We start from the raw sequence: 23,402 nt of genomic DNA on the forward strand, positions 1-23,402 counted from the left end.
AATCATATTCTTCTTCAGTTGTGGGCTCATAATACTCTGAAGACTCAGAGCTCTCGGAATCGTAATAGTCCCGTTCTTGTTTTTCGCCTAGAAGGCTTGTTGCGTACAGAAGCCCGCCATTTTCTGTAATCAGAACTGGTGATAACAGACTTTGAGTTGTTTGCGGAGTGGCCCCCTTCGTCCCGATTCCTATCGAGTTGAGCTGATACGTGAGCTGATTTTGCCATTGATCCAAACTTGTGCTTTTTACGTTTTGTCTGTCTTGAAGGCTTATCGAACTCGGCTGATGTTTCGGCTGTGTCAGCGCTTCCGTCGTCTTCACTAAATTGTTGCTGCTGCTGCTGCTGCTGCTTGTTGGAATTAGACTCGACTTCTCCAATCTCTTCCGCAGGCTCTTCTGTCTCTTCAGGGCTTGATTCTTCTCCTTCTCCGCCGCTTGCAGGTGAGCGTCCACGACTGATAGGGATTTCCCTGTTGCATAAGGCTGAAATCTCCGAGGCGGAGCGCGTTTCCTTTTATCATAGTCTGGATAAGGTTCCTCTTTAGTTTTCGGCGCTTTAACTCTAACACGCATTGTTTCAGGATTAAATTCCCAAGAAGAAGATATATTATCTAATTGAGAAAGAGTAAGATAACAACCACCATTTAACATCTTAGAAATTTAAACTAAAGATTTTTAATAATACAATATTATTTCGATTAAAGTGTAAACCTGTTACTTTTAGATAAACGCCGCAAGAGTGTCTCTGTTTCTCTATCAGTACTTGACTTTGACCATGCGATAAAGATTGTCTCACTTTAATACTAAAGCACCCCATCTAGCGGCGTACTGACCTTGACTCAGCAGAATTACGGGATAAAAAGCAACACGATCAATCTTATTCCATCCATTTTATAAATATTGGACCAAAAAACATCTAGTTTTTTCGATTATCTGCAATTATGTGCGCCAAGAGAACTGCTGAAACGATCAAGGAAGATGACTATCCGCGATTCAAAGTTCGTGCCGACATCAAAAGCTTTACAACTTACACTCAGCCGGACAAGAGCTTCTACTTGTGCCCAAAAGCTAGAGAAATAGCTCCATTGCCCGGAAGAAAACTCCCCGCAATTGCCGACAAAGTAAAAAATAACTGGAGAATTCATCTCTCTTGCTCTGAAAAAATCCTCGATCTGAGCGACCCAGAACAAGTCAAATTCTTCGAAAGCATTCCTGAAATTCTAGGAAACAACGCGAGCGTGGTTTTCTACATCAAGTATTGGAAGCCAAGCTCCGAAAACTCCAACCGACAGGACAATACCGCTCAAGAAATTGAAGGAACCTTCTTCTTTGACGGAATCGCATGCACTCGCATCTAATCAGCTACGTCCCCGACCTTAGGTTTCAACATCCTTGTTCTCTACTACTTGCTGGCACCACTGGAAGTGGCAAATCTTTTTTTATCAAAAACTTGGTTGAAAAACAAGGCATCAATGGTAACATAAAAAACATCTATTACTGGATGCCAAAAATGGAGCCCCTCGACATCATGCCAAGCCCCAATCAAGAATTATTTTTGATGGAAGGAATGCCAACACAATCATGGGTCGAAGACACCTTGAAGCCCGAATCCGGTGACGTTTTGCTTATAATAGACGATCAATGGGCAAAATGCATCGAGTCGCCTGTTGTAGAATTCTTGTTAACCTTTGGTCGAAGACATTTACAAGTATCACTTGTTTTTGTGTGTCAAAACTTTTACGAAAAATCGAAAAAGGCAATTACTTGCAGGTAAAATGAATCTTTAATGAACAAATTATCAATTTACTTTTTTAGAAATTGTATGACTGGGCTCATTGTCTTTGACAACTCAGTAGATGTATCGATCAACAAAACTATTTTCACAAAGATTGGAGAAGCAGCAGCCTACAAAGCCGCAATGGAATTATTTAAAGAAAGAAGAATAGTCTGTTATCGATATATTATTGCCCGTAGAGACATTAAATCTGTACATGAGCCACGAGTTTTTACAAATCTGTTTGGCGAAATCAGAGGGTTAGGGAATTCCCCTTGGCTCTTTGATATGCCTCAATAAATTGCCTTTTTCTCAAATTTAAAGAATTTATTTATTTTAGAAATCATGAGCAACGAAATTCTTCTTATTAAACACAACAAACAAGAACTCAAAGGAATAGCAAAAGAAATGATATCAGATTATGCCAACTTTGACAATGCACTTCATATGCCCTCTGGAAGATGCTTTGCTCCAAAAAAAGGATTCTTCGACTATCCAAAAATAACTCAAGAAGGCTACAATTTAATTCAAATTCTCGACGACAACACTTGTGCTGATCCCTTTTGTCGAGTGAAAGCAGCATTCATCGTCGGCCTAGCAGCTCATAATTGCGACCAAAACATCTCAGACTACCCTCCAGAAATGCAACTTTTCAAAAGGTTCACAAATGTAAAGAAAAAGATTATAACTTCTGTTGCCTGTCAAACCGAAAACTAGCATAAATAAAAAACAACAACAACAAATTGAAAGAAATAAATGAGTTTTATTTGAACAGCAAAAAGAAATATTTTGCAGGTTCAGTTGTCAAAAAACGCTTTTTACATCTGTACGACGTTGTCCTGTTCAGACACAGCGCTGTTAGCTTCGCCCCGATGGATTCTTGCGCGAAGAGCGGTGGTTGGCGACATTTCCCCCTCTGGCACAAAGTGTGGCACCGCGGCGGCAGTTCTGGTGGGACGGTAGCCGGGCGAGTTCTTGATACGCCGAAGCTCCCGCTGAGCCCAATCGGTAGCACCGGCGAAGTGGAATCGTTCGCCACTTCGGGTCCAGATCTTGAGGACGTAATCGCCCAGAGTCAGGTCGCGTCCCAACCCCTTGAACTTGTCTTCAAAGACCCTGTCGGCGTCGAATATTTGCGAGAACGCCAATTTTCGATCGGGCCAGTTCATGCTCTGATCTATCAGCCGATTTACATCGACAACTAAAAATAAAAATCAATTTTGAAGAGAAATGTCAAAACTTACAATAGAGATCAGACTCGGGTGCCGGCTCTTCTTCGCCTTCTTCTTGAGCAGAAGGGGCGGTGTCGGCGACAGCATCAGAAAGGTCCCGATTCTTGCACATTTTCATCCACTCGGGCAGACGTCCACGGCCAACTTCGGGCTCCTCTTCATTAGGAAGAGTTGCGTCGCCTTGAATCGAACCCTTGAGTTGTTGAAGCCACGTCACAACATGCTGGAGTTGATCCAATTGAGATTGCTTCTAAAAAATTTTTCTAGAATGTTCCAAATAAACATTTCGATTTTTCTTTATAACTTAAAAACTAACGGTTAAAATTTTAAATAAATATGATCATTAAAAAGCAAATAAAAAAATAATCAAAACTAGCCGTTTACTTTTTTTGTTAATGAAAAAAAATTCTGTTACGAAATTTTGAATATCTCGTTTTAAAATATTTTAAAATCTAGCGGTTAGATTTTTATAAAAACAATGTTTTATTGTAGCTTTATTAAAAACAAATAAAACTGACCGTTTAGATTTTCTCATTCCGACAAAAAATAATTTTTCAATTTTTAAAAATGTAAACGGTTAAATATATTCACTAACCCCTTATCTATTAACATGACAAGTAATAAGAAAAAATAACCGTTCAAAATTTTTATACTCACCGACATGGCTGGCTGGAAAAAAATGTTGTTTCACCGACTTGCGTTTTTTGACAACTGAAAATAATATAAAAAAAAGAAGAGCCGTAGAGGTCAGTTCTAGAAATATTATTGTTGTTGTTTTGAATTTTATTTAAACGATAACATGCGTCGAGTTTGATGTTTTGCAATGCAGTTCAAAGTTTGCTCAAGTTTCTGAGCTTTTGTCTTGATTCGAAAGATTTTCTTGAAAAATTTAATTGCTGATTTTTTTTGAATCTTTGAAATCATTTTCATATGGTACACGACTTGCCAAGAACCTTTAAACAGAACCTGCACCTGCTGCAGGTGTATGAAAAACGATTCATATCGAACACGATCTCCATCCGCTTTTCGACCGACTACACAACTACCCGTTATCCTCAAATAAATCTGAACATAAAAGACAAGTTTTTTGGGTTATAAAATGAGATTATATTTTGTGATAACAGAGGGGAAACAGCTTATCGACGAAGTGATGGTTTATGAGTCTTTGCCCATGGGCCGGCACCTTTCATGACCATAGTTCGGCCTTTTCGTGTTCGAAAACTAACGCAGTAGTTGCCGTCATCGATGCACTTTCGCAAGAACCAGTACACTAGAGAAAAATGTTAATTTTTAGAAGAATTTTTTTTTAAAACTTACATTGAGCACGGCCCATGGGTCCCTTGCCGTCGAGATATGCAGGCTCAAAAAGAGCGTCCATAAGAGCAGCAGCCTTCTTCTTCTTTTTCTTTTGCCACCACCGATCTTGTTGACAAGCTTGCGAGCTCCTTTCGCAAGCTTTCCACGTGGAAATTCGGGCTCCTCGACCTCCATGTCTTGCTCTTCTTCTTGCCCAAGTTCTTGAAGAAGTAAATCCCGGAGAAATTCAGCTTCCTCAATCGCTCGATCGATGATCTCGACGTGGCGAGCCTTGGATCTCTAAAATAGACAATTACATTGCCCCTATTTGTAAAAACTTACAGTAAAAGGAGCAGACATCGAAAATTGAAATTCCGTGTATTGTTGTCGACAAAATTTCGAAACTGAAATAATTAAGTAAAAAAACTCAAAAATAAATTAACGTTCTAGAAACTTTTTTGATAACAAAAACACGGTTATTTAAAATTGCCACACTTTATTTTCAATAAAAAGAAGAACATCATAGGATAATATAGCAGTCACATTATGATCCAATCGACTCAGGCTTGCTTTCATCAACAATAATTGGTGGGTACTCTCCATGATATTCCTCGTCGCTTGAAAAAGAGTAATCATCAACCCACGATCCATCAGAATATTTTGCTGGGTAATGATCGTGCCCAATAATTCGTAGAACAGCCGGCCACTTGCTTCTATCTGGCAACTCTGTTTCAAGGTCAAACATCGCCTCGCAGAAAAATTCATGAAAGAATTCTTGCTGCCGACGACAAATTGGATTCTTACAATGTCCCTCACTTTCAAGACATTGCTTGAAATCGTATCCTTCTTGAGTTTCAAAATACGAAGTAAACTTCATCTCAATAAAATCAAGCTTCTGAGCAGCAACCAATAACTCATCCATCTCTCGTCTAATAAACCAATGCAATTTTCTTGTTTTCTTTTCTTTCAAAGGAGGATTATTGCTTGTAGTTTTCTCAGTATCTTGCATTTTGGCAGACATTTGTTTGAGTGAAATATATAGACCAAGACACGAAATCCAGACAAAGGTGTGAAAACCTGGTACTGATAACGCGCCGTCTCGATTCAACAAGATGACGTGGCTCAAGACTTGAGCCTCAAGTCCAAAGCTATCAGTGTACAAATTAAAAGAATTTAAATGGAGAGAAAATACCAAATTCTTGATCTCAATCAACTTTATGATGAAGAAAAACGAATTGACATAAACAAGAGTAAGTTAGTGTATAATACTTTTGATATTTATTATTTTTAGTGTACTATCCAGAATGCTTTACCTTTAACCTGCTCCAAATACTCATCTGCCGAAACTGCTCCGATCCAATTTGCATGAAAAAAACAGAATTCCTCCGAGAAATGTATTTGGACATAGACAACAACTTCCCAGATGATATCTACACGCATGCTGTTTTTCTTGATCCGCTAGAACAAGCCACAAATTACAAAGAAAAAGCCAATGAAATGGCCTTACCAAAAAGTTCTCTGGAAATCCAAATTCTGAATGAAACTGCTGATCAATCGTCTGACGAAACAAAAAAGAACCAATAGAAACTATGTACTCTTATCAAAGTGCTTGACCGGGTCGTGTTCAGATTGAATCAAAATGTTTATTGACGATACCGACAGCAAAATTGCAGCAGAGATCGAACAAATGATCAGAGAATCGGATAAAGCGACAATCGTTAAAAGTAAGTTTTTATTTATTTACAATAAAATAATTATTTTCCTTAGATAATGATGTCAACAGCGTTGAAAACATGGAAATATCGGTCAACAGAATAAACGATCAAATAAAACTTCTTGAGCTGCGAAAAGAGCGAATTCGATTCCGGCTAAAATGGGCTCGTCATATGAAACGTATTATTGATTGTAAAGTATGACTCACTGTCTATTTTTCTGTAATAAACATTATATAACTTACCTACGTGACTATCTATGTGTCTGCAAAAAAGGCGCCAGTCTGCAATTTGAATTTCCAGAGCCACATTCCTAAGCATCCAGCAGCCAATCAGAGAGCTTGAAAGTGCAAAAGAATACGGTCCTTATATTAACTACTAATAAAAATATAAAATAAATCGACAAAATGAGTCAGTAGTTTAATTCTGACAATCGACACTCATTCTGAGAGGGGCGACTCAGTAAACTACGCGCCCACGTGACAAACGGGCTATTCCTAAAACAAAGAAGCGAGGAATATTCTAGAACACCTACGCCTATATAAACCAGTTGATTCTTCTGCAGCCAACTCGATTAGTTAGAGAAAATTTCAAAAAAAAAGTAGCTACAGTATTTTTCAATCAGGTAAACTGATGAAAATTATGATTTGACATTGAAAGCGTCATAAAAAATCAAACTTAAGATTTAATTAAAATTATTATTATTTAAAATTCATAAAAAATTATTCCTGTCAATTATTTTTTTTTAATTAAACATGGGTTTATCCTTATTTTGATCCTCGACCGCCCTTGTAAGATTTTAAATGAAAATGTTTTGCTTTGATAACAACAAAGAGAATCCGATTGTTTTGAATACTAATTTTTGTAAAGACTAAAGTAATAAAACAGGCCTTTTCAATTGTCTCTTTCTCTGAGCTGCTCAACTCCAGCAGAATCAATATTTAACGAGATCACGTAGTAAATTGAGGTGCTTCAGCTAAATTGCTCAGCGATCATGTTTCGTTTTTTATCGCAAGTTTTGCAAAAATCCTTTAGAGAATTTCCTCATTTCCTGTTTTTAAGAGTGTTTAACGTCCCTTACATAGTTTCTCATCACAAAAAAACGAGCTCTTTAAAAATTTATTCAGAGAAAAACATGACCCAAATCGTCGCCTTCTCCGGAGACTTGTTGAATCGTCAGACGACGCTGAACAAGCGGCGCCACAGCCTGATCGCCTCGACGACAGACGAAGTGAAAAACTCCTTCAAAGATGTCAACTCAAATGACGGCCTCAAATTCCATTCCTCGGCTTGTTTCGAAACTGGAAATTTCCAGGTTAGAATCAGGCCATTTTCAAAATTGGGTAGACATTGCCAAATTTGGTGAACTTGAAAATTAACGGGGGTTTATCACGTCGAGGCTGGAGAATTTCGTCAGAGAGTACAAAGTCCTAATTTGTTAATTACAGTAATGTTGCTTGCAAACCTGTGAAAAAACCTGAGTCAGGGTTCTTCAGGGAAACTAAGCCGCGAACCTCTTTTAGAACCCTGACTCAGGTCTTCTAGACAGGTTGGCAGGTCATTATTTACTGTAAATGACAGACTAAGATCCTACGTCAAATCCTGTGTAGAAAACCTGAGTCAGGGTTCTGAAAGAGGTTTGCTGCTTAGTTTCCTCTTTCTGGACCCTGAGTCAGGTTTTCTACACAGGTTTTGACACAGGGCCTTAGTCTGTCAATTACAGTAAATAGTGACCTGCCAACCTGTCTTAAAACCTGAGTCAGGGTTCTGAAGGTTCTGATTTTATTGTTTCGGGACCCTTCATCAGGTTTTCTACACAGATTTCCGTACCAATAAGTCAACGCGTCATCAGTTAAAATGATCTTCTTTTTTCAACATTTTCATTTAGATGTCCCGATACCCGACAAAAAGGTGCAATAACTACCCTCGATGCCACGAGTTCAACGTCAAACTCTTCCTCCATTCCGCCGACCCTTCCTCTGTCAAAGTACTCCTCCACCCCCTTCTTCCTCTATTCATCCCACTTTCAGGCAGGCTTGAACTCGATTCTCTCCGAAATGGACTTCAAATACGCCGACTCGTTGATCCTCGCCTTCGAAAAGAACATCAGCTCGAGGGAAATCAACAGAATCTGGAAAGAAGCGGAACAGCTGAAGTCGTCGGGGAAGGTTCAAACTATTGGCGTGGCGGATATGACCATTGAGCAGATCAGGCACTTGTTTGATTGGTGCAGCATCAGGTTCGATTTTTCGATAGAAAATATTTGAACAGGGAAAATTCAGCCCTGACATGCTACAAATCTGCCCGAGCACATACGACGAAGACTTCAAGGAGCAAAATTCGACCATCAAAGACATCATGACCTACGGCCACGAGCATCACCTAAGAATCACCACTCATAAGTACGTTAATCTTATGTCAGGATAAGCAATCGTTATCGCTTCTTTGCGTAATTGTTCATTTAAGCGACCCGGTACTGGAATTTGAGGAACTGCATCTCAAAGCCCCCGCCCTCGCCGAAAAATACTCCACTTCTTATATTGGTAAGCCAGTCTTTTCATACCTCCCTTCAAGCTTTTGTTCTCAGGTCGATATGTTCAAAGATCGAAGGACAGAAACATCATCACGATGAAAGGGTACTTTGCAGGGCTGAACGAGAAGGAATGATGCTAACGAGAGCTACAGTCTGTTTCGTGCGGATTACTGTTGAATACTTGAATACTGTTTGTTGAGTTGTTTCTATATCTATTTAAAAACGTCTGAAATCGGATTAAAAAATGATCTGGAAATGAATTTTTCGCTTATATTTTTTTTGCAAGCGGCAGCGAGTTTTCACAATCAGGAAATAATCTGCGGCAAATGTCAAATGAAAGCGCATAATTCTGAGATAAAGCCGAGATAATAACCAGCTTGTTCAATGATAATATATAAATCTATTTATTTTCCGCAAAAAATCATCAAAAACTAGAATGAAAAATAATGACAAGTGTTAAATTTTTTGCAGCTTTTGTTATTTTTCTTTGTTTTTTAGTTTTTTATTCAACTAGTTTTCTCAGATTTGAGGAACAAAACGAAGATTCTTTAGTGACGGAGAGAATAAATTTTGCCGAAAAAGAGAATCTCGAGGATCTTTTCGAAAGAAGAAAGAGAATTTACCATCGAGCTTGCTCCGCCCTGCCATTAATTCAAACCTTTCTTTTGAATAGCTCCTCATTTGAAAGTCTTCTGGATTTGCACCGGCGAATCCACGACACGGAAACTCCCCTTCCTGAAATTCCTGAAGTTTCCTGCATCGCAAACAATATTCCTCAATCTTCAGTTTTCAACCTGACTCAATCAATGGACCTCCTTATTTGCCTCCCACCAAAAGCCGGAACTTCGAATTGGCAGCGAGCTGGGCTCTGTAACCTGTGTCGAAAACCTGACTCAGGGTCTGAAAAATGTCTTGGGAAAGGATTTCTCAGACCCTGACTCAGGTTTTCTACTCAGATCGCAGAGCCCAGACAGCGAGCTTTAGACATTCATTATCTAAATTTGACGCAAGGAGATGTCGCCGCCCGAGAATTCAAAGAACGCCTGATAGACAACTCATTCAAAAACTCCAAATTGATCGATCTCTACGGTATCCTTCCTCGGCTCAGGCCTAAGCGGCTGCATAAATTGTCCCTGGAAAACAAGCCGGTAAAGACAACAGCGAAAAACCAAGTGGCAAACACAAGAAATCCGTTTTCAAGAGTTCATTCAGCATGGCACGATAAAATGAGAATCAACGCTGAACACAATCAGACATTCCGAGAGTATATTCAGGACTGGGCTCGGCAAACTGTGTAGAAAACCTGAGTCATGGTCAGAAATATCTTCCAGAGCCTGAGTCAGGTTTTCAACACAGATTGCCGAGCTCAGATTCAGGCAATCGAACCTCTCGAAATCGATCATCAATATATTCCAGGAAATGGTTTCGACTCGAAAACTCGAAAATTTCGAGAACGCCTCATTTTCGGTTCCTTTTTTTCGATCGTTTTTTCAACCATCACCAGCCGATTACTACACTAGCTTCGAAGCCTACGTCGAATACATCGCCTCAAACCCTGGCGACTCAAAAATGAACGGGCACTGGAGAACAGCTTTCAATCTCTGCTCCGCCTGCGCGCTCGATTATTCCATCATCACACATCTCGACAACAGCGAGGAAGAAATCCCCTTCGTCCTCGAAAAAATCAACCTCGCCGGGAAAATCGAAATCGCTGGGAAATATTCTTGGGACGGGACGAAGCGAATCAAAGATCAGCAAAAACTCGAAGAGGCGCGAAAGAAGGAGAAACCATCAGCCGAGCTGGAATGGAAAAATGTGCCGAGGAAGACTGCAGAATTGATTTACAAGCATTATTTTCTGGATTTTGTCGTGTTTGGGTACTCTCCTGAGGATGTTCTGAAGTTTATCGAAGCCGCGGATTCTGGGAAAAAACGACCAACCGAAGAGAGAATACAGTTATCAAGGAGAGTTTTGAATAAATCAAAATACTTAATTAAAAATTAGGACAAAGATAATTTCAAAAAAATTTTTGCGGGTCGGGAAATCATAAAAAATCTGAAAGTGCAGTTTTCTTCAGCTCGTCGAGACGAGTCGAATGGTGGGTCAAACTCTTGATGACTCCAATGACTGACCGGTTAACCGGCAGTTTCCCGGAAAATACATTTCCGGTCGCCGTTTTTGTTCTAGAAATGCTAGAATGACAAAAAAGCAGGAAACTGGTCCTTTTAGTTAGTTCTTCTGTGGGTGAAAAAATGAGAATCATATCTCTAACCATAAGATGCTTATCACTGAAATTCTATTTTCTCATGAAAATGGGACCGAAAACTAGGAAGGTGCAGCAACAACGAAATGATGAGCTGAAGAAAACTGCACTTTCAGATTTTTTACGATTTCCGGACCCGCAAAAATTTTTTTGAAATTATCATAAATTATATAGTGATTTATTAAAATTAAAAAGAAATTAAATTAAAATAAGAATTTTAAAGACTAAAACAGTCGATTTAATAATTTAATTTCTTAATTTTAATAAAAACAATTTATTTTAAAAACTTCAAATTCAAGAAATCAACTTCACGAGAAAGAAGAAAGCTACCTCGAAAAATTTACAAATTTCATTTGCAATAAAGGATATTCTTGATATTTATCTGATAAAGATCTCTCTGCTTTTCATCAAAAATCTTGATTTTCCTTTTTTTTTTCTTCCAAATAAGGAATTTCCAGTTTCGTCTCGTTTCGCGTAATTGGGCGCGCTCGGCTCGCCCACGACTCCAGCTCATCTCGATTTTTTTTTGCGCGCGAAGAAAAGAATCGATCACGACGATTTTGCGTTTTTCCTTCTTTTCATTTTCGTTTTTTGAAAGAGATTTTGCTGAAAGAAGAAAAGAAAACACAAGATAACTTTTAGTCTAGAAATTTTGTAAGACTTCTTCAAAGTGACTTTTTTGCGAGAAAAGCGGCTCTAGAATGATTTTTTATAGGCAGAATTAATGGCTCATTTTTTTGTAAATTCTTGTGCTTTTTTGATAGAAAAATTGCTCTAGAATTCGCTTTTAGATCGATTTTTATATTTATAATTTGGTAAAATGACCAAAAGCTTGTAGTTTTTGTTCAAAACAGCGTTAGAATTTACTTTTTACAGTCATTTACGCGTTCTTATGTGATTGTCTTGAATTCGTTTTTTTGGAAATTTTCCAAAATAATCACCTGACGAAAAAATATAATTGGAGGTCTTATGACTCGCAATGATTGGATTTTTCGAGTTATAGGATAATGGAGGAAGAGCGATTAATCGTCAGGAAAAACGTAAATACGGAAATTTCCGGTTCTTTGGGCTTTTCAAAGCGCCTTTTTACGTATTCAAATGTCTCTTTTCTTTCTGAATGATCGATCGCTATACAATTATATCGTAAAAGCCGATTTTTGAGAGTGTGTAATTATAGTTATCTGAATGGAAAGAAAACTGCCTTTTTCAGCCAGATTTCGAGAGGCAGAATTTTCTTTTTATTCTGATTGCTTACAAATTGCCCTCATTTTTACCGACTTCCCGTGTTCTGGCCTCGGCAACCTGTGTAGAAAACCTGAGTCAGGGTTTGAAAAAGCTGAGCGTGCAGCGGCTTCGCAAATACTACCATTAAAATCTATAAAAAATTCATGCGAAGCAGCTTTGCAGCTTCGTTTTTTAAAAAAGCCGCTGCGCGGCTTTTCATTTCAGCTCTTTCAGACCCTGACTCAGGTTTTCTACACAGGTTGCCGAGCCCAGCCCGTGCTATCTTGGGCTGACTATCTTTTTGAAAACTGTCGCGAGAACTTGACCTGTGTAGAATCCTGAGTCAGGGGGTTTGTTTTTATTGCCCCAAGGAATCCTGACCCTGAAGCTTAAACCGGCCTCATTCGAAAATCTACAGCACTTTCGATATTAATTTTAAGGGTGGGGGCGTCCAATTAACTTGAATTTACGAGCCACGAGCGGCAATAAAACGAGTAACTATTTAATTTTTCAGCCAGTCTCAATCGAAACGAAGATTTATCTCTCTATTATTTATGATGACAGCTTGATGCGAGCATTTTTCGTCGAAAACTCACTCCAGGATTTTCTTTCTTTCAGATTGAGAAATTGAAAAGCAAAATCGGGCGAGAGTAAATCTTTGGAAAAAGGAGAAAAAAAGGAAGATTTATGGAATGGTTGAGGTCTACCGACTGGTCCAGCGTTTCGACCAGCGTCCTGAAGGGTTGAAGTTTCTACCGCCGCCGGATCAAGGGTAATTTTCACCTGATTAGGCCCGATATTTGATACTTCAACCAGACCTTATCTACCAATTCTGTGCTTTGCAGCCTCTGCAGAAACCCTGGCTCAGGGTCTCCAGAATTAACGAATACATAGGCGGCTTTTGATTGAGATTTACTGACCCTGACTCAGGTTTTCTTTACAGAAAATTTGTTCAGAAAGCTGGAAGAAGCAGAATCATCGGCGGCGAACAAGTTCACCCTCGACTGCGATGTCGAATTAAGAGGACTCGTCAAAAAAGTCGTCCAGGTTCGCTTCAAGCAATAATTTTCGAAGCCCAATTTTTGTTTCAGTTTTTCAACGAATTCGCGGACCGAAATATTCAATCGAAAAAGAAGCAAAATGTGAAAGAGCGGCGCCGTAACAAAACTCGTCTCAAGCAGAAACTCGTCAAAAACGCGGAGAAAAAGAGTTCTAGCGCCAAAGAAGAGGCAGCTCTGGTTCCGGCAATCCGAGAAGAAGTCAAGCCAAAGCCAGTTTATACTTCGCCCGAGCAATACTTGGTAAGCCAAACCTTTCCAAAAAAGGTTTAATGCCAATTCTAGCGCGATTCTATCCGTCTTCGAATCCCCGAGCATCAACTGTTGCGGCACGTGACGCACCAATCAGAGTGGTACTTTCGACAGCGAAACGAGCTCCGCGCCCAGATTCCTGGCGAAGCAATTTACGCGAAACGCGATTTCTTCCAACAACTTCCTGATCATCTTGTCGGTAAGAGAAGCTTTGGAATTATAAAACCTGAGTCAGGGTCTCAAAGATTTTTCAAGATTCTTTCACTGGGGAATCCCTAGTAGGGATCTTTCTGCCAGAAAGTTTCTGGCCCTGACTCAGGTTTCCTACACAGGTTCCCAAGCCCTCTGCTAAGTTCATCTTTAAGTGAACATCTTCAAAGAGCTGCCCCGGTCCGACTTGGCGAATCTGAAACTGGTGTGCCGCGATTTCGACTGGCTAATTCACGCGTACGATGTGTTACCCTTCGACTCCGGTTGGCGCCCCGGAAGAAAATACCGCGAAGATCGCTGCGAAAAATGCAAACGCGTACGGCAACGCGGCGATACTTCCATCTGCCGATTTCACTCAAAGGTAAGCCGACAAACGTCTTTTACTTCGGATGATAAAGAGTGGTTTTAGATGTTTTACGGAGACCCATGCTCAGGACCACAGAATTTCTATCTCTGCTGCCACAAAACTGACAAGAACGCGCCAGGCTGCGTAAGGTAAGTGCCCTGTTCGCCGATCTGTGTTGAAAACCTGAGTCAGGGTCTGAAAGATCTTTATTCAAGGATTTCTCAGACCTTGAGTCAGGTATTCTACGCAGTTTGCCTCTTTATCCATCTTCTTTATCGTTGAATTCAAGCTGACTCTATTTTCAGACACGAGAAGCACGACAACTGGTACCTCAATAATCGAAACGATCCCTGAAAGAAGGCTTCCCTTTCCAAAATTTCATCCCTCGCTCTCGTCAAGAATCATCTTCGAGCAATCACTATCCTCTCACTCTTCAATTTTACTATTTATAGCGACCACACAAAACCAAAAACGTATCTTCCTAATATCCCTTTCAAAAGTACAGTAAGGGCAGTAACTGTATGTTTTGCACAAAAAACAGACTACATTCAAAGTTCATTTACGCTCTATTCTTCATTTTATGTGCGCGCGCTTCATAATTTCAATTAAAAAAAGAATGATTTTGATAAACTGAAAGAAATCACCATTTTTGCACAACCATTTATCGAATAAAATCTCAGTACCGTAAGCTCTTGTGTCATTCTATCCCAGTTTCACCGCTCTACAGATGTCTTTAGATCTCTAGGTGTCCACGGAGGGCTCGATGTCGTGACTCAGGACTCTGGAGATATCTGGAGATGTCTGGAAATGTCTGTTCATTTCGGGAGAGGTCTTGAAATGTCTGAAGATCTGTGGATGTCCCTCTCTCTCTTGAGATATGTGGAAATGTCTTGTAGACATTTTCTACCTAGAAGAATAACATCTAAATGTTCGCAGATGTCTTTTGCAATCCCTTGATGTTTTCAGCTGTCGAGAGACTGATGACCACAGATGTCTAAAAATGTCAACAAATGTCAACTAACTGATGGCCCTTGATAACCATTCGACTGAATTCAGATTGAGAAAATATCAACTGAACCTCTTTATTGACGCGTTCCTTGAATCGTATGACCTCGGAAATGCCGATCTTCGATCAGAAGATCGAAATTCTTTATGTGAAGCGAAAATCGAAGCAAGTGGAGCGCTTCCAGTCCGAAATAACGCCCACCAAAACTAGGAAAACGCCAAAGAAGGTTGTTTCTACCTTCTCAAATGAGTTTCTCTAACATATGTTCAGCCAGCGAATTTCGAAGGCAGAGGAATCGGACTCGCAGTGTCGAAGATGGAGGGCGTTTGCTCGGTAAGATCCTCGAAAAGAAGGCATTGATTGAGATTTCCATAATTCTAGCGAATCGACATGGAAGCAGAAATGGAGCTGAAAACCGTCTACTACGTCTTCTACCTCCGCCGCCGAGTCGCCAAAGCAGACGTCAAGGACAAACTCAAGGCTTTTAACGGCTGGCCCTTTTCTGCCGCTTCCAAGCAATATGCAAAAGCGCTTGAAAATCTCCTGAATGTAAGACTGAGTCCCTTAAATATCCCTTATATTCCATCTCTAGCTGACGACGCCTTGCATACAATGGGTAATGAACATCATCGGATTAACGATTCACGCAAACGACCAGAAAGAACATCTGATTCAACGACTAGCTGAATGGTGTCTAAGACCAATTGATAATGGCGACTTTTTCATACCGTAAGTTTAAAACTTGCGGAATGGAAGGATAAGCAGCTTTGTAGTGTGGCTGATCCGATGCCTTTTATGGAAAACGACCACCGTAAAGCTCCGAAATTAGAGTTCGAGGAAGACAACATGCTCGAAGTCGGCAGGGGCGAAAACGGCGCGCCGGTGATTTTGAGCAACACGATCGCTGGAGAATTCGATCTGAATCGAAACGGCTACTCTCGAGTTCCGCACATTTCCCAGTAAGCCGCTTTTTGTCGATTCTTTTTCAATTCTCATTTTCTAGCACACCTTCGTCTCCCTCTTTTGCGGCGCCTTACACCCCTCGTGCTGTTCCGATGCCGGTGACAACGACTCCAAATATCAATCGTCCTCTCGTCTCTCCGGAAAATCCTCGTCTCCCGCCAAAGAAGCGGATTCGAAACCGTCACACTCCAGCCGAAACGGTCGATCTTACAGGAACGGTCAACCTTTCATTTTCCTTATCAAAGAAGACGTTCGAAATCTAGACCTTTCTATAGACGAGCATATTCCAACAGAAGAGGAAGTAATTGCCGTGATCAGAGATGTTCTCACCGTTGAAAACTCTAAGAAACTTACTCTTCCTTACGTGAGTCAAAGAATAAATGACATAAGTGATGATTTTCGTTTCAGATCCGGATGATGATTTGCCGAAGATATCCCGATTTCAACATCGATTCTGACGCCCAACGAAGCTGGATCAAAGAACTAGTTCTGGATCAACTCCAGCTCAAGAAAGCGGAAGAAAGAGCCGCCAAAGAAGCCGCGAAACGAGCTGCTGATGCCGCGGAGAAAGAGGAACAGAAAAATGAGCATTTCTATGGAGCAGAACTGCAAGAATGAACGACCCTGAAGAATGAAAAAAAGATCGGCTTTTTTTGCTGATTTAGCCCAATTTTGTTCCTTTCAACCTTTTTCCTGAAGAAAATTAATTTCATAACTTTCTAAATAAATATATTTTATTTATTGAATACTTCCGATACCTTTCTGACGATAGAAAACGACCTGTTCCACTTTTCATCATCCTTTTTGTTTAACTTTACAGATTAGACCCTATTCAAAAAGTACCATCAAGGGGTTTTCCCCTTCATTTCGATGGTTCTATCTTTGGTATTTTCTGCTTCAGCTCAAAATTGAAAATTTTTCAATTCAAACATTTATTTTCGCGACGTTCTGCCTGCGACTTTTTTACTTTATACTTGTCATTATTACTTTTATTTCAACGTTTATCCCTTCAACTTAGATTCCGGACCCTTACTGCAGCAAACAGTATTCAAGAAAAAAGACTCTTGTTCTCCTATTGTTCCTATTTCAGACATTTTATTTCTTTATTTGTACAAATCCCGCATTTTCCTCCGTGTTTTCATGACCAAAGGTCGCTCCCAATATTGCCGATTATACTGTCGTCTTTTTTGAGACAAGATTGATGGTCAAACTTGGGATGGAAGTCCAAAGATAGTCGATTTTCGAAGCTTTCTGAAAGAGTTCGAAAATCGACCATCTTTGGCATTTCTTATCAAGTCTAATCATCAATCTTGTCCTTAAAAAGACCATATACAATCGACAAACTTGGGAACGGCATCTGGAATCCCACAGACTTTAATTTCATCGTTTCTTTATTTTTTTGTTTTCTCTTTTATTTTTGACATTCAAATTCATTGAAAAAATCCATCAACTTAAAAAAAAGTGTGAAAAAATCACATGTTTTCAATTCAAGATTGATATGATATCATTATTCCCTACCATACACATACAGTAAATATAAACTGTGACTGTCCCTGTCTAAATAATCTCTGGAATTGAGAATAAACGCCTGTTATGCTCGTTTTAGAGTTTTCCGCAAATCAATTTCTTTTCCCAAAAAAGCGGTATGTTTCGGAAAAAGATCGATTGAACTTTTCTTTTTGTTTATTTTGGTATTTTTACAGATTTAGGCATTGAAAAATAGGTTGCTCGTCCATCTCTTCCCACAGTCCTATGCTTGAGAGCGTCCTCCACTTTCCATTTCCCTCTTCATCATTGAGAATCACTTCTCGCTTGGATTTCGTTGTTTTCGGAGCGAGACAGCCGTCTGATCTTCCGATGATTCGAAATTTTACCTCGTCAGGTTGATAGCCCTTGTTGTTCTTGAATTTTTCAATGTCGTCCACTATCAGCCACGAGAAAAGACTAAAATTTTCGATTTTATGGGAATAAATGGAGTTTTAGTTGCCTTTTTGACCAAATTGCATATTCTCCATTCATAGTTGATTCGTAGAATTTCTTGTTTTTGAATGTTTTCAGCTGGTAATCTCTTTAATTGGGATGAAAACCGAGAAAAGCAAAGTCTAGACTCGGCAAACTGTGTCTTAAATCTGAGTCAGGGTCCTCAAAGGGATCTAAAATGAGAAGAAATGGTTTTTCAACACCCTGACTCAGGTTTTTTGCGCATGTTTGCCCCCCAAAAGTAAAGCTCGAAAAGCAAAAAAACTCGTTCTTTTCCCCGATCCTTCCCGTTTTCTGAAACATAGCAAAAACCCTCCCGCAGCATTCTCCCTGATCCGGATCTTCTTTGAAATTGGAGCAAGAAAGCTGACTCTTTCTCGTCCAGTTTTCCACCTCACTCGGACAGAAGATTTCTCCGTCAATCGAGCTCATACTCACCATCCCATGAAGAAGCCCTTTTCCGAGATTCCAGTGCGAGCCATTATTGTACAAAAAGGTGTCGACGGATTGAACATGTCTGTAAACTGGCTTCCCAAGCATGAAAAACTCCATTTCAAATCGACCGCTGAATCGATCGTCTTCCGTTTCCAGATCCAAAGATTCGCAGCAAAGAGCTCGAACTGCTTTGCAATCTTCTTCGCATTCGGACTCTTCAAAATTCTCCCCTGGGCAAGAGAGATCCGGGCTGTTTTCACAAGTCCTCGTTCTGCGACGCAGCTCTGTTTTGCTACAGTCGCGGTGGACACAGTTCGACCAGTTTGTCCAAATTGACCAGGTCGGATCGAGCTTGCAGGAGGCGATCTTTCCCTCGGGCATCCATTTTCCCTGAATCAAAAGAGGCATTTTCCATTTCAACCAATTCATTGCGTCGTCAGGGCAAATCTGTGGACTTTCGATTCGAGCGACGAATTTTCCAGCAAAAGTGGATCCGATTTCAGGGGAAATATACCAGTACCAACCGTCAGCGTGGGTGTGGAGCCAGAGAAAGAAGTTTTTTGAAGCATCTTTGTACACCATTTGACCATTGTAAAAAGCGCCATCGAAGAGGAATTGAAAATCTTCGATAAGAATCTTTTCGCAGCATGTAGGAATGATCGTGGTCGTCGTTGTAGTCGTCGTGGTAGTTGTAGTTGTCGTGGTGGTAGTTGATGTCGTGGTCGTCGTTGTCGTGGTTGTTGTAGTAGTCGTAGGTTCTGGGCAAAGCCCGCAGGACTCGACACAAACGGCGGCAGTAATCATGTTTCCACAGTCCAAATCGTCGCTGAGACAAAGGCTAGCGAAGTCGGGATCATCCTGGCAGTCTTCTTCGGGAGCGGCTGTTGTAGTTGTTGTTGTCCTCTTTGTTGTCTTCTTCATCGTCCTTCGAGTCGTTGTTCTTCTCGTTGTTCTCGGCGCAGCTGTTGATGTAACAGGCTTGGCATAATTTCTAAACCAGAAATTCTTGACTGAACTCATCTGATTGCTGCCATCAAGAAGAGAGCCACTACGAGCATTTGAACCGCCAACGAGGGAGACAGAACGAGAGCTCTGTTTTTGGACGAGTTTTTTGTTCTTTGATGCTTTTTGTCGATTTATTTGCGCGAGGGTCATGCAGGAGCCACAAGTTTTCTGACATTGAGAACTGAGAAGAGCGCTTGAGCAATGCAGCGATGTGCACGAACTCGACCGATCTCGACATTCAAACATTTTATCAAAACTCGCGCAAAGGCCACAACTTCTGGCGCAATACATTTTCCCCAGCAAGCTATCACAACTCAACTGCGACAAGAGTCCACCCCCGCACATGGTGGCAAAAGTCGGATTATCCTGGCATGGCGAGTTGGGATTCGCTTTTGGTGGCTTCGTTGGCTTCGTTCTTGGCGCTCTGGTTGTTCGAACTGGTCGTGGTTTTTGAGTTTTGGGGAATTTTGTTGTTGTGATTTTTTGGCAGGAGGGATCGCAGGTTTTTCGACACTCTGTTGGAGCCTTGTTTTCAGTTTCAAAAATGACCAAAAAATGACCAAAAATGACTAAAATGACCAAACAATGACCAAAAATGACCAAAAATGACTAAAATGACCAAAAATTACCAAAAATGACCAAAATGACCAAAAATGACTAAAATGACCAAAAATTACCAAAATGACCAAAATGACCAAAAATGACCAAAAATGACTAAAATGACCAAAAATGACCAAAAATGACCAAAAATGACCAAAAATGACCAAAAATGATCAGAAATGACCAAAAATGACTAAAATGACCAAAAATGACCTAAATAAAACTTATTTGAAACTGTTCCTTCGACCAAGAAGAGCAAAGATTCGGATTGCAGAATACGTTCGTATCGACACATTTCAGCGACCCAGAATTTGAAGGAGTGAAATTTGGTTTCTGAATGTTCGTCTGTTTCATTGGATTCAAAGCGCTGCCGCACAAATTGCAAGATTTTCTACAAAGCGCGCCGGCAGCAGGACTGGTGCAGGGCATCACATCGCAAAATTTCCCAGAATCAAGGCACGGCACATTCGCAATTTCCTTCTCAAGCTGGGAGGACAGCTGATTCACTCGTTCGCACAACTTGCAAGTTTCAGGGCAAAAAAGACGAGTAACTTTCGAGCTGCAGTCGACATTCTCTGAATTGCACAGTTCTGGTCTCTTGTCCCTGCATTCTATCGCCAAGGAATGACTAATTAAAATAAGATGAAAAAGATTTTTCATCAGAATCGATTGATTTTCTGAGCATTTTGTTTTCTTGAAAATTCTTTGCCATGATTCTGCCGCGGGCTAGAAATTCTGCTCAGTAAATGAGGCTTAATCATGCTCCTCTTTTTATATTTTAGAAGTGTTTTTCTGAGTCCATTTTATTTTCAAGTTTTTTCTATTATTATTTTACAAACGAAAACCGGCCACTGACCCGACTATCGACTAAGGGTCAATGTCGGATCGGGTCGGTACCGACATAAAACCAGACATTGTCGCTTCTGTCGGTGGTCGGCACCGACCCTAGTTTGTTGGAGAGGAGATTTGGTCTTATGATCTTGACGTTATTGTTAATGGATTGCATTAGACAAGCTCATTTAGCAGTTTTAGATTAATTTTCGGATATATCGACGATTGAAAAAAGACGACTTGCTTTATTGAGACTCAAATTTATGGCCTTTCATTCAGAACCATCACAATGCGACAAAAACGGCGAAAAATAAACCTGCTTCAATGTGAAAGTCTGCTTCAAAATTGACCACGCTTCGATCGACAAAACTCAAGGAAATAAAATTGTCAACTATCAAGTCATAATCAAGTTTTTCAGCGTCCATTTTATTTCTGAATTTCTCAAGAATTCTTTCTATGTATTTTCTTTTTCTTCAAGAAGAAACTTTTTCTTCTGTTTCTTTCTTCAAATACTTTTCCGCCCATTTGAGCGATTCTTCAGTCGATCCCTTTGGCGCGTATTCGAGCCCGACGAAGTTCTCCCAGCCTTTTTCTTCGAGAAAATTAAAGAACTCATCGAAATCGATCGTTCCATCTTCGGAAACGGGCTCGTGACGATCTGGTGCTTGAGCGATTTGGAAATGAGCGCATTTTTCGAAAAGTTGTTTTACATTTTCCAGCGCGTTTCCTTTTTTAGTGCTCGAAAATCTCCGTTTTTAGGCTTATTTCGTCAATTTTCGAGCATTTTCCTTTTTGAACTTCGAGATGAAAAAGATCGCAATGATAAAAGAGGTTTTCCGCGCCGACTTCTTCGATGATGCTGAGAGCCTCTTCTGGCGTCGAGTAGAAATAGCCTTTTAATTTATTTATTTTCGCCAGAATGGCTTCTATATTTTATGGAACAAGCCAAGTGGCGTACTACAATATTTCTTTTAATATTTAGCGATTTTTGTCCCGAACGTGCGTATTTCCTCAAAAGTAATACTTATTCAAATTACTTATTCAGTACTTAGTAGCTTAGTAGCTCTAACTGTACCTGGTAAGGAGATCTTCGAATTTATCGGCTCCAAAGTGCCAACTATTCCGTAGTCCTTCAAGCTAGGCTCGGGAACCTGAGGAGAAAACAGGGCCCCTGAGTCAGGGTTTCAAAAAAGCTTCGATGAAACCCTGACTCAGGGACCCTGTTTTCTCCTCAGGTTGCTGAGCCCAGCCTTCAATAAATCAGCGGCAATTTTCAAGTTATCCACAAATTGAGCTCTGCACGATTCCTGAAGTTCTCTCTCAAATAATGAATTCAAGCACCTCTTTACCTTTGTCTCGCCTTCCGGAACTTTCCCAGCCATGAGATGAATCATCGGACATTCGACAGCACTAGCGTATTTGATCGCTTCTTTGACAGTCTTCAAGAAGTCGACACTTTTGCCCGGAATGGCGCCCAAACCGGCGGAATCTCCAGCCGCTGTGTTGATCAAAACGCATTTCAGGCCAGACTCAACAACTGCCTTTTTGAACTCTTCAACTGGATACTCATACGGCCAGGCAACTTCGAAGTACGAGAAGCCAACTTTTTTCGCCAGGGAAATTCGCTTCAGCAGATTCGCCTCCTCTAAAACAACAATTCAAAATCCGTCGATTTTTCATTTTCAACCTTTGAAAAGCCATGAAATATTCGCCGCAAGCTTCATTTTTTTTTCCTCTCTAGAAAAAAATTAATGTTGATATATTTGACTTTGCCGGAGTGTTTCGTTGAGTAATGAAAATGGAAAAATGACTCATTTGGAAATTTTGGAGACAACGAAGAAGTAACCCAAGTTGGCATATTTGGCATATCTGATGAATAGTTGATTAAATCGACAGGAGGCTGAAAGTCGCTAATTTGAATTCATTCTGGTTGTCTTGAGCAAAAATCCTCGCTTACAAGGACCTGAGAGGATGCCAATAAACAAAGTGCGATTCACTTCAAGCGATTATTTATTCAAACTCGAACTTCGCCATCCGGAAGAAATCAGCTGTCGCATATGTTTTTGTTTTTTTCAAGACGTTGCATTCAACAGTTTCTGAAGTTTAAGTCTATCTTTCAAGCGGTATTTTGAATATGTTTCATATTATATGTATGGAAAATTCTAATGTTTTGACTTCGGTCGAACCTGGAAGATGTTTCCAGTGAGAGCTAGGGCCGAACCAAGATAAGGAAGAAATAAGAGAGGAAGTGACAAAAAAGGAAGTGATTTTTTTGAAATGGGTTTTCATTGGCCGGTAGGCCAAATGCAGCGATCTTATTGGTCTTCAGAAAATGCACTTCCTTTTTTGTCACTTCCTATCTTATTACTTCCTTATTTTGGTTTGTGCCGAGTGCTAGCATAGTTCAAGATGAGCTCTTTTAGGAATATCGGCTTTTGTTCCTCATGAAAAATGCCCGTTTCCAAAAATTGAAAAAGAATTTATGGTTTGCGCACGAAAATTAAATGTATCAAAATCTTTCAATTTTGGATTTCAAAGATAAAGATTTTAACAAACATCACTCAAACTCAATGTTATAATTAATGTTATTTTTCTGTAATCCCCCGATTCGCCTGTTCACCGATGGTAAGTGAACCCCGTTGACAAGCAGAACTGATTCGAATTAGCGCTGCAAAAAGGAG

The 23,402-nt window shown here is 40.1% G+C and overlaps 5 protein-coding genes across 5 annotated transcripts in view; 4 read left to right on the plus strand and 1 right to left on the minus strand.

Moving 5' to 3' along the window:
- The window catches only part of LOC145699229 (glutamate--cysteine ligase regulatory subunit-like), a 38,876-nt gene extending 30,068 nt beyond the window's left edge, over positions 1–8,808 (plus strand). The window contains exons 2-7 of the mRNA XM_081776495.1: positions 7,143–7,330; positions 7,904–8,002; positions 8,046–8,254; positions 8,298–8,417; positions 8,482–8,558; positions 8,603–8,808. Coding sequence (XP_081632621.1) covers positions 7,151–7,330; positions 7,904–8,002; positions 8,046–8,254; positions 8,298–8,417; positions 8,482–8,558; positions 8,603–8,682 — 765 coding nt within the window. The 5' untranslated portion in view covers positions 7,143–7,150 and the 3' untranslated portion in view covers positions 8,683–8,808. The remainder of the gene's footprint in view (positions 1–7,142; positions 7,331–7,903; positions 8,003–8,045; positions 8,255–8,297; positions 8,418–8,481; positions 8,559–8,602) is intronic.
- LOC145699241 (uncharacterized) lies at positions 4,961–6,540 on the plus strand. The gene is made up of 3 exons (XM_081776505.1): positions 4,961–5,553; positions 5,595–6,027; positions 6,071–6,540. The coding sequence occupies exons 1-2, from the start codon at positions 5,481–5,483 to the stop codon at positions 5,885–5,887; spliced, it is 366 nt and encodes a 121-aa protein (XP_081632631.1). The 5' UTR covers positions 4,961–5,480; the 3' UTR covers positions 5,888–6,027; positions 6,071–6,540.
- A 3,819-nt stretch (positions 8,809–12,627) lies between the features above and the next one.
- On the plus strand, positions 12,628–14,919 carry LOC145707659 (uncharacterized). Its single transcript, XM_081785220.1, has 7 exons — positions 12,628–12,807; positions 12,992–13,082; positions 13,127–13,336; positions 13,379–13,544; positions 13,711–13,916; positions 13,965–14,050; positions 14,207–14,919. The coding sequence occupies exons 1-7, from the start codon at positions 12,728–12,730 to the stop codon at positions 14,253–14,255; spliced, it is 888 nt and encodes a 295-aa protein (XP_081641346.1). The 5' UTR covers positions 12,628–12,727; the 3' UTR covers positions 14,256–14,919.
- A 33-nt stretch (positions 14,920–14,952) lies between these two features.
- LOC145707649 (uncharacterized) lies at positions 14,953–17,489 on the plus strand. The gene is made up of 8 exons (XM_081785209.1): positions 14,953–15,133; positions 15,178–15,240; positions 15,289–15,456; positions 15,500–15,636; positions 15,681–15,866; positions 15,911–16,088; positions 16,151–16,234; positions 16,279–17,489. Exons 1-8 carry the CDS (start codon positions 15,008–15,010, stop codon positions 16,486–16,488), a joined length of 1,152 nt encoding a protein of 383 aa, XP_081641335.1. The 5' UTR covers positions 14,953–15,007; the 3' UTR covers positions 16,489–17,489.
- Positions 17,490–21,146: 3,657 nt separating this feature from the next.
- Positions 21,147–22,522, minus strand: LOC145702993 (putative hydroxypyruvate isomerase). The gene is made up of 6 exons (XM_081780298.1): positions 22,409–22,522; positions 22,071–22,366; positions 21,972–22,028; positions 21,797–21,851; positions 21,506–21,614; positions 21,147–21,444 (listed from the first exon to the last, which is right to left on the minus strand). Exons 1-6 carry the CDS (start codon positions 22,443–22,445, stop codon positions 21,195–21,197), a joined length of 804 nt encoding a protein of 267 aa, XP_081636424.1. The 5' UTR covers positions 22,446–22,522; the 3' UTR covers positions 21,147–21,194.
- Positions 22,523–23,402: the final 880 nt, after the last annotated feature.

The sequence above is a fragment of the Oikopleura dioica genome, chromosome 1 (genome assembly GCF_907165135.1).
Source record: "Oikopleura dioica chromosome 1, OKI2018_I68_1.0, whole genome shotgun sequence".
Taxonomy (NCBI): Eukaryota; Metazoa; Chordata; class Appendicularia; order Copelata; family Oikopleuridae; genus Oikopleura; species Oikopleura dioica.

Coding starts and splice junctions, on each gene's coding strand:
- LOC145699241 (XM_081776505.1), top strand. CDS start 5,481: ATGGAGAGAAAATACCAAATTCTTGATCTCAATCAACTTTATGATGAA. Junction 5,554..5,594: donor ACGAATTGACATAAACAAGA/GTAAGTTAGTGT, acceptor TATTATTTTTAG/TGTACTATCCAGAATGCTTT.
- LOC145707659 (XM_081785220.1), top strand. CDS start 12,728: ATGGTTGAGGTCTACCGACTGGTCCAGCGTTTCGACCAGCGTCCTGAA. Junction 12,808..12,991: donor CTACCGCCGCCGGATCAAGG/GTAATTTTCACC, acceptor AAATTTGTTCAG/AAAGCTGGAAGAAGCAGAAT. Junction 13,337..13,378: donor CTTCGCCCGAGCAATACTTG/GTAAGCCAAACC, acceptor TGCCAATTCTAG/CGCGATTCTATCCGTCTTCG.
- LOC145707649 (XM_081785209.1), top strand. CDS start 15,008: ATGACCTCGGAAATGCCGATCTTCGATCAGAAGATCGAAATTCTTTAT. Junction 15,867..15,910: donor CGAGTTCCGCACATTTCCCA/GTAAGCCGCTTT, acceptor CTCATTTTCTAG/CACACCTTCGTCTCCCTCTT. Junction 16,235..16,278: donor AGAAACTTACTCTTCCTTAC/GTGAGTCAAAGA, acceptor TTTTCGTTTCAG/ATCCGGATGATGATTTGCCG.
- LOC145702993 (XM_081780298.1), bottom strand. CDS start 22,445: ATGAAGCTTGCGGCGAATATTTCATGGCTTTTCAAAG. Junction 22,367..22,408: donor TATTTCATGGCTTTTCAAAG/GTTGAAAATGAA, acceptor TTGTTGTTTTAG/AGGAGGCGAATCTGCTGAAG. Junction 21,852..21,971: donor TTGCCGCTGATTTATTGAAG/GCTGGGCTCAGC, acceptor CCTAGCTTGAAG/GACTACGGAATAGTTGGCAC.